Source organism: Micropterus dolomieu, linkage group LG23 (genome assembly GCF_021292245.1).
Source record: "Micropterus dolomieu isolate WLL.071019.BEF.003 ecotype Adirondacks linkage group LG23, ASM2129224v1, whole genome shotgun sequence".
NCBI lineage: Eukaryota > Metazoa > Chordata > Actinopteri > Centrarchiformes > Centrarchidae > Micropterus > Micropterus dolomieu.
In genome coordinates, this window is record NC_060172.1 from 1065195 (window position 1) to 1075107 (window position 9913).

At 42.9% G+C, this 9913-nt stretch overlaps 1 protein-coding gene across 1 annotated transcript in view; it reads right to left on the bottom strand.

Annotated features, from left to right (window-relative positions):
- Positions 1-550: 550 nt before the first annotated feature.
- Positions 551-9913, bottom strand: part of cand1 (cullin-associated and neddylation-dissociated 1) — a 32703-nt gene continuing 23340 nt past the window's right edge. Inside the window, exons 20-26 of the mRNA XM_046041110.1 lie at positions 8793-8928; positions 8536-8712; positions 7748-7843; positions 6920-7089; positions 6645-6809; positions 4892-4999; positions 551-1791 (exon numbers count right to left, since the gene is read on the bottom strand). Coding sequence (XP_045897066.1) covers positions 1567-1791; positions 4892-4999; positions 6645-6809; positions 6920-7089; positions 7748-7843; positions 8536-8712; positions 8793-8928 — 1077 coding nt within the window. The 3' untranslated portion in view covers positions 551-1566. The remainder of the gene's footprint in view (positions 1792-4891; positions 5000-6644; positions 6810-6919; positions 7090-7747; positions 7844-8535; positions 8713-8792; positions 8929-9913) is intronic.

The following is a 9913-nucleotide window of genomic DNA, read 5'->3' on the forward strand; positions in this document are numbered from 1 at the left end:
TTATTGGGGCAGCAACCTCTACTTGCTGTATAACGGTAGCAAAGGAGGAAGTCAGGCGGTGGATGGTGTGGTTGGACGGGTCAAACCCCACTATTTCACACAGGAGAGGTGTGTTTGAGTCCCCTTTAATACCGTTACTGACGTTTGTCATGTGACTTACAAACCAAGTAGTCGCTGGCGTCTACACATGCCCAAACTACAATGGTTTCACAACGTTAACCACATGTTTACTGTAGTGTGATGTAAGGTACTTAATGCTCGTGTGGCGTTTTGGGATGGATAAACAACCTATGTTGTGATTTAGGTTGGAGGTACTTATATAATCAGTGTGTTACCTGCAGTAGATGGCGAGCAGCGTTCCCCCAGTTTGGAGAAACTATCCCCTTAATCGCCTCCATGAGCTCCATGTCACATCCACTGCTGCTGCAGCTGCGTTGATCATTTTTGTCTCGAGTCCTAAAAACTCACAGAAAGTTACCGAAATCCTCACACACACACGTCTGAAAATCACTTTGACACTACAGATACAAAAAGAAAGTAAGAGTCAGAGTATGAAGGCAGGCAGAAATGGACCTTTTTATTTTTCTTGGGCGATAAACAACTGTGGATCGTCCTGACCGGACCAGATTAAACCAGACAAGACCCGGTTTTACCAGATCAAACCAGACTAGAGTACAGTAAACCAAACTGGTTTGGGGCAGCCAGGCTGACATGGTGGTGGGGGGGGGGGGGTTCAAGAATATGGTTGCATTGTGTTACACACTGCGTTAACGTTGCACACAGGACGTTAGTATCGTCCGGTCCGGTCAGGTCGGACCTGGTCCAATAATCTCCCCTCGTTCCTTCCTTCAGGAGGAGTGAAGGGGGTCGAGGGCGGGTCTATTGAATCAGGGGAAACAAAGAAGCTGATTGGTCCACAAACAGTAAAACCCCGCCACCCGTCGTCATCCCCGCCCACCCCCCTCGTCATCATTCGCAAAAAAAAAATAGAGCGAGCCCCTTCTCCAATTGGTCACCACAGCCTCAGGCAGGAAAAGGCCGTTTTCCCATTGGTCACTTTTTGATAACACGCCAACTGTCAGTCACTCAGCAGCGGCCAATCAGGTTACAGTACCTGTGGAACTTTCTGGAATAACGAAAAAAAAAAAAGAGAAACAAACAAAAAAAGAATGATGATGAACAGGGAGATCAGCCAATCAGATGACCTCGCTAGAAAAACAAACAGGAAGTGGGAGGAGCTTCCAAGCCTCGTATGGAACTTATTTTTCTGGAATTAATTTTTTTGTTTTGTTTATTTTTTGTTCTTTGTTTTTGTCCGTTTTGTCCGTGTGCGCGAGCCGTACGTCCGTCTTCTTCCTTTCTTTTCCAACAGCTGATTTCAGTGCAATGCATCATGGAACGATCGATCGCTAGAGAGGGTGTGTGTGTCACTACAAGTGTGTGTGTGTGTGTGTTTGTGTGAGTGTGTGTGCGGTCCTGTTGTCATGAAAACATGCTGCAGGGTTAGCGCTCCAGCAGCGGGGTGGTGCCACGTTGCATCGTGGGGAATTTGTTTTGTCCATCTCTTTAGCTGGTGTCCATGGACTCCATGTTGGCGGTGCTGGAGTCCCTCTGGATGGAGTCAAAGATGGCCGCCAACTCCTGATTGGACGAGATCTGGGACTGAAACTCTGACATCAGCGGCGACTTCTCGGCCTCGGGGATAGTCAGCAGTGCCACGACGGCTCGCATCGCAGACCGCTTCAGCTCGTCCTGCTTCTCGAACTCCTGCTTCACCGAGTTCGCCTTCACCTGCAGAGACACGGGACACTTTTGTACTCGTCCGCTCAAAATGTCGACATTAAAAAGAGAAATTTATTGTACTAAAAACATAAAGAAAACAAAAATCTACTCACTGGACTCATTTTTAGCTTTTCGTTAACAACAGTCCATCAGACACACAGACGTTTCAGGTTGTGCGTTAATAAGGTGTCTGGTATCAATTATTATAATGACCTCACTTCCAATTTTCAGCACAATATATAGAATTATAAAAATAAAACTAAAAACAAAATAAATGTGGGGATAGGAGTACTTTCCAAAAGTACCGGTACTTTGGGCGGGTGGGGCTTGCCTTGCAGTGAAATTCTGAATGGGTGCATGTCGGCTGTTTTCCTCCGACTGCTCTTCTTTTCCACCGTAAATCACAATCAACAGTCATAAAGCAGATAGATAGAAGTCTCGCCGATGTCCGCCTGAGATCGTACGTCGGCATTAAAGGTTTTGTTTACAGCGAACAGCTGATGGATTTACGCTAAATACTGGGTCAGGGGTTGTTGTTTTAAGTTTTTCATCAGTCAGGAGGTTTTTACACAGAGCTAGGGATGAAAATTTCATATCATGATTACACCAAAATTATCACGGTGTTGTAAAAATGTGCCAAAAAAGATTCAAATGTAGTGAAACGCACACTGAAACCACTTCAACAAGTTTTATATTGAAAACTGCAAATACAATTGCCATTTTGTTTGCTTAAAAAATACCTTTATTAATTACCTTTTGTAAACATAAAAATCATAAAGTGTATATTATCAAGATTTTATAGGTAATATAATGGCCCCGTGGACAATTACATGAAAAGAAATAAGTCTTTAGAAGACAGTAACTGCAATGAGCCCCAAAACTGACATAATACAGAGGAGTCTGTAGCGTTTCTAGATATGCTGGTTGGTTGACTAAACTGCATAACGTGTTCTCATGTGCAGTGGACGAATAGACTCTGCCGACACACAGCAGCAGAACAACGTGTAGCGTTTTTACAAGAGCAGCTAACACTGAGAGCTTCAGTTTACACGCTGTTAGCAAGTCAGAGAGACAAACCAAAGCTAAAACTTAACTCACCCTGCGTTCACTATAAGGTTATTTTCTTCAATCAAGTTTCCCTCAGCACTCTTATAAAAACTAAAGTACGAACAGACTTCAGAGTGACTGAAAAACCGTCATTGACCCAAACAAACCCACGCTGCATTCTGCAAATGCGCGCCTGCTTCTGGGTGACGCTGGACAGTGTTTGCTGTGAGATTATAATAATAATTACCGGTTATAATGGTAATTAAAATGTGTACAGTAATAATAACCGTCGGGAATTTTACCATGTTTTACCGTTAAACAGTTAATCGTTTCATCTCAAGATCCCGTTCCTCCGACGCTCAGGCGGACACAGACGTGAGTGGATATGTTTTAATAACCTTAAAAACTGTCGCGATTTCATGTTTGCGTTTCTTTCTTTCCTGTGCTGGAGTTATTTTATGAACTTGATGGTTTTATCCAGTTCATTATTAAATGTGTAACGATCTCTATCGTGCGTCTCTCCATTATGCTCCCGCACAAAATAAGCTGCTTTAATGGCCAAGCACAGCCTGTAGTTTTTCCATTATATTCCACTCAAATCTGACGTTCAATTATAAATGTTGCTCATGGATAGTGGTTACAAATAATGATACCTGTGCATCGCTACGGTGTGCAGGCCTACAGCAGCTGGTTAATTTGGCTAATCTTCACATGTCATTACACCACGGTGGAAACGCACACAACAGTGGGCTGAAGGAACCTTTTAATTCCTTGAAAAGAGATCTGGGGATTTAAAAGTCCTGGGTACTTCGGTCGAAACACGGCTAAAGTTCAAGGGACCCGAGAAAAGGTCCCTGGTTGGGGTGTAGTAGTGCTGGTACTTTGGGGGGTGGGGCTTGCCTTGCAGTGCATTTCTGAATGGTCGAGTGGAGGCTACTCACTTTCAGTTGAGCATGTCGGCTGTTTTGCTACTACTGCTCGCCTCTGTGACATTTGCAAACCAATAAATCACAATGAACACCCAGATAGCACCCACAAGACTCGCCGACGTCGGCCTGAGATCGCACGTGTGCATTAGATTAATATCTTACGGCTAACAGCTGATGGAGCTCAGCTAAAATACTGGTTCCGGAGTTATTTGAAGTTTTCATCAGTCAGGAGGTTTCTACAACGAGCAGACGTCTGTCTCCTCCTCTCCAAAAACAAACAGCTGATTGCCACAGGTAATAAAGCTCGTTAGAAATCACGTTGCTCCGACGCTCAGGCGTACGTCACAGTAAGAACATCGTCAGCTGGATAATTTTTGCAGATCTTCAGACCGCTGTGGAAACACACAACAGGCTGAAGGAAAATTTTAGTTCCTTAAAAAGTAGATCCTGGGACTGAGAATCAGTTATACACTAAAGTACTGTCCTCAAGTATACTTCAATTCCACTACATCTCAGAGGAAATTTATTTTTTACTCTCCTATGTTTGTTTGACATTAGTCATTAGTTCTTTTCCAGACTACAATTACTGACAAAAATCAACTAATGAAACTCCCAAGCATTATTAAGTCATAAAATGAGCTTCACCTTTACCATGTGCAACATTAAAGTGATGAACACGCATCAATAATTATAATCCAGTACTAAAATATCCTGTATATTAATGTGAAATGGGCCGGTCTGCATGATGAGTACTTTTACTTTTGTTACTTTAAGTATATTTTAATACCATTTCTATTGAACGTTTAGTACATTTTGGATGCCGGGCAGTTACTTGTATTTTTTCTTTGGTATCACAACTTTTACTTTAAGTACAAGATCTGAGTATTTCTTTCATCGCTGGAAACACAGAAACAACAAAAATATCTGCAGACCATAAACTGGCATCAAACATGTGGAAACAGACAGCATGTTTGTTTTTAAGTATAGAGACACGAATCCTGCTGATAGCGTCTTTTGAGCCTCAGGATTCACCTGAGACTTGACAAAGATGCTCAGAAGACATTATAGAAACTCCACTGCCTTTGTCATGTGATGCTGGTGGAGCATGTGTGTGTTTGTGTAGTGTTGTGTACCTTGGTGGTGCAGGTGGCTCTCAGTGGCTCCACCAGTCTGTCCAGTCTCTGCAGAACAGCACTGGGACACAGGGACGACAGCCTGGCCAGCATCAGGAACGTCAGCATCTGGAAACACCAGCATCAGAACAGACTTAGCGCCTGGTACCAGGTGTGGGAGCAGTCGATACGAAGGCTGATCGGATCTAGGGATGCAGCGATTACCGGATTTCACTATTAACCGCGCTGCAAAACGTCACGGTTAATCGTAAAGGCTCCGCAAACACCGACTGTTTCTGTTGCACGGAACGAAACTGTGGCAACTTGCAGAAAACAAAAACAAAGTTGAGAAAATGTTGCCTGGTTTCAAACACTAACAAACATCAGGAGCTTATAGACTTTCAGGACTACAGGCTGCCAATTAACTGCATTTCAGTTAACACTGCACTCAATTTCTTATTCACATTTTCACTAAAACACATGTACGGATGAGAGTTGATGACAGTAACAGTTCAGTTTAGTCCCCTCCTTTATAACAATTTCCCCTGGTGGATAAAAGTTAATATTCCTCTTATATTAATAATACTTACATATCTCTTCTTCTCTGACAATAATCGTACCAACAAAATCTGTAAACGTTGACAACGTCAACAGTATTGACAGGGTATTTCAGGGGTTGCGCAAACCGAATAATCTCCTTCACTGACCGAATATTTTCAACAAAGATGGAAAAATCTGAAGGCTGCTTAGCTCTCTTAAACACTTGAAATATATATTTCTCCCACTAAAGTGCGTGTTTTTGCCATCGATAGGCTCAGATTGGCATTACATTTTAACCCTTTAAAAAACACCAAAGTCACACAATAACACAAACAAAGCAGCGATAGACCAGCAACCCCCGTGTTCTGTGAGGTAAAATTACTGTTTTTGTCAAGGGAGTCTGGCAGGTTTTGATGAGATTGATGTAGTGACTGTTTCTCGTTAACTCTGAACTAACTCTCTCTGCAGGGATCCTTTCCATAGTGTTGTCAGACATTTGTAATAACAATTTGAGTCTGTCAGAGTCAGAAGAAGCTCTATGGCAGCCTTGTTTCACTGTTGTCGAACGCAGCACGCTCGCTCATTACTGGACCAGTTTCAAAAAATGTCGTCCCAATTAATCATATAGGGAAGTAAAACATGGGAAAATAAGGTGCAGGTTGGAAAACACCGTAATTATCCTTTAATACATCAATAATCGAGAAAATAATGGAGGGAACTAAATTGTTTATTGCCTGTCGGCTCGCTCTGGTCCGCTTCAGTTACCATAAAGGCTTGAATACGTGTGCATTCCAAATTTAGGTGCGGCTAGCTTCATCGCCTTCTCAGAAAGGTATCCTTTGAGGCGTGGCAGCAGCGCTTATTGATTAGATCAGGTATTGATTACCATAAAGGCTTGAATACGTGTGCATTCCAAATTTAGGTGCGGCTAGCTTCATCGCCTTCTCAGAAACGAGTGACAGAAATAGACCTTTAACGTTACCGTAGTTACCTAGAAAAGTGGTTGTCTTGAGTCAAATGCCAAAGTGTGTGAGCGTATGAGCTCACAACGTTAGAAGTCTAATGTTATAATGAGATGTGTAAAAATATTTTCGGTTTATTTTGAAACTGTGGCGAAACAAATTAGACTGTGGTGGGTCGCCATGGTCTCATTAATTAATGGGAAACACTGAAAATCAATACTTTTGAAAAGGTATAGCAGTTAAATACTAGTAGTAGTAGTATGTGGTCGCACCTTGATGTCGTAGTGGTCCTTTAGGCCGTCCTCTACGTGGTTGAGGAAGGTAAAGATGTCGATCCGGTCCAAGCAGCTGTCCAGCAGAGTGTACATGCACTCAAATGCAGCCTTCCTCAAGTCCAAACCATCATCCACCGTGTGTTTGAACGGACCCATCTCCACCTACAACAAAACGCCGTCAAACATCTACCGGGAAACACTGCAGAACAAACACCCGTCTCCCTGATGTATCTGTGATTTTAAATATTTAGGTGTAATCCAGTTTGTCTCACCTCTCGGATCAGCTCCTTCCTGACTTTGGTCTCGTTGTACAGCTGCGGTAAAACAGAGTCCAGCAGCTCTCGGATCAAACTGGGTTTATTGTGGGCGGCGGAGTTGAACGTTACCAAGGCAACGCGGCGTACGTTCAGATCCGGGTCCTCTAGCGTCTTCAGGAAATCACCTGAGAAAAACAAAAAAACAAAGACAAATCAAGAGACAGAGAAGTTAGATTTTTATCCTTCTTAAAGGAGACCTACTATGCTTTTCCACATTTTATGACTTCTCTACAACGTTACAACGTGGGATGTTCAGGTTAAACATGGTCAAAGCTTCAAATAATGAGGTTAAAGTATTTATAAGAAATCCCTGTGAGCCAAAACCTCAGATTTCCTCCTTTTCTCATCGCTCTGTTTTGAACTGCTCTTTCTACCAAGGGCTCCCGTTCTAAGACATTTGGAGCCAGGCGGAGCCGCTGTTCCATATATGGTCATTTGCTCCCATAGCAACGGGACAACAACACTCAGTCTGCCTGTTCCGCCCAGCAACAACAATAGCCTGGTAACATGATCTAGGCCAATCAGAAGACAGTGGGCTTTAAGAGGGGGGCCTTAAAGAGACAGGAGCATCTGCAGCTTGTTTCAGACAGACGCTGAAATTAAGGCCTACATCAAGGGACAGTGTAAGAAAAATATTTTTTTGAACTTTGAATCATGCAAAGCTTCCATACAAGAGTCACAGAACTACAATATAGGACTGGAAAAGCAGTATAATAGGTCTTCTTTAAGGTTAATGAATTGTTAATGTATTTGTAATCCGCGATCAATAAAATACATTTTTACCTATGCAGTTCTTCAGCAGTGGGTCGATGGGTTGTGGCTGGTCGGAGATGGTGAACTTCACTGCTGTTACCACGGAGCTCCTGGCGTACGACGAACCTACACACACAGAAACAAATCGGTAATCCATATTTCAGTCATCAATCATCAGATGACTGCTTCAGGTCCAACAAATGTTTCATCTACATACTTATTGGTTCACACATTCTGATCGGTAAACCAATGAGCAACAGATTTAGGAGAGAGATGCAGTTTGATTCGATAGGAGCAGCAGAGGGGCGGGACTTATACAAAATTTCAACGTTCCTATTGGTTGGAGTTTGATTTTTTTTTTTTTTTTCCCCCACCAGTACAGATTCACCGTTTCCAGGAAGACTTCAACAATCAATAAGTCCCATTAGCAGAAGGGTGTAAAGATTTATTGATTGATTGATAAACCTACATCCAGGCTAATCACGTAATTTACAAAATAGACATGTACAGATCTTATTGATTATCTCTCAACACATAAGGGAACTCTCTCTTACTATACACATGTATTGATTATACTTCATTTCCCAACCAAATCAATCCATTCAAAAAGGATTTTGGGTTTGAAATTTACCTTTCATGATCGATCAGCAAGATTAAGTGATTACTATTCAGAGTATTGATTACCTGACAGCAGGTATCCTTTGAGGCGTGGCAGCGGCGCTTATTGATTAATGATCAGAGTATTGATTACCAGACAGCAGGTATCCTTTGAGGCGTGGCAGCGGCGCTTATTGATTAATGATCAGAGTATTGATTACCTGACAGCAGGTATCCTTTGAGGCGTGGCAGCAGCGTTTCGGGATCGATCAGCGTCAGTTTCCCCAGACACTCGGCCACCACGTTCCTGGTTCCTTCCTCTTGACACTCGCAGTGTTTGAGCAGCAGCGACCAAACAGACTCCACATACGGCTTCAGACCGGACACAGACGCCGAACCTCAACACAGACGCGCACATTAAAACCAATGCAGACAAACACACACACGTTTATTGACAAAGTTTCTGAGCTGCCCTTACTGATGATCTCTTTGAGCGAGTGCAGCAGCAGGTACTGTCTCTTGGAGGAGGAGATCTCCTGCAGGACGAAGGGCAGATACTCCGGAAGATTCCCCACAGCGATGCTGCCCAGTGCATAGGAGGCCGCAGACTTCACCTGAAAGACACATAGGCGGGGAGAGAGAGAGAGAGACACAGGTTAACGTCCACCAACACGTTATGGAATTAGACTTGTAGTTTCACAGATCATCTGTCTTCATCTCTTCATCCTAATGGTGGCGGCACACAGTCTCTGCTCGCCAGCCGACAGCTGCTGAGTGACTGGGAGCTGTGTGGGAGAGCGCCGGGAGCGGCGGTGAAGCTTTTGGTCAAATAAACACCCACAATCAGACCAGATTCTGCTCCGATAATGAGCCTTTTCCAGGCGGCAGGAGCTCAGAGTTAATTGCTTTTATTAAATTGACTTTTTAAATCATAATTTCTGTTGATTCATCTCAACTCGTGCTTCTCAGCAGCGATCCATTCAGTGGGAACCCAGAGCTCTGTGATACTACTGCTTCAGAGATCTCTCTCTCTCAAATGTATAAGAAACGGACGACACAGGAGGCTGCTTGGAGAAAATTTTGCGAGGAAGTGGAACTACCTGCTGAGTTCAGAAAATGTGTGTCTGTTACTTAATTCAAGCTATCGTACTTTACCGTGAAACAAGTTAGCATGGCACTGATGGATCAGAACTCCATTCAGAAAACAAGCATTTTAAAAGTTGTTTCCTTGTCATCTTGCTGACAGACCTGACAAAGCATGAATTCATATGTTTAACAAGTCGGCATCAAGTTTTAGTTCTTTCGGCATCATTTAGATCAAATTCACTCAAGCGACACAAAAATTTAATTTGCTTTGAATAGGAATGCGCCAAAAGACTGGACACAACACACAACCGATCAACTTGAGCAGGTTATTTTTTTTAGCTTTGGCAGTCAGAAAGGAGCACATATTGAATGAACAAAGATTTACTTTCACATAAGATAAAGACAAGCAGCAAATCCTCACTGAGAAGCTTCAACCAAATAATGTTTGTCTGTTGATCAATCGATTCATTATTGAACTACGCGTTTCCACTCGCCAATTCAAACTGCAATATA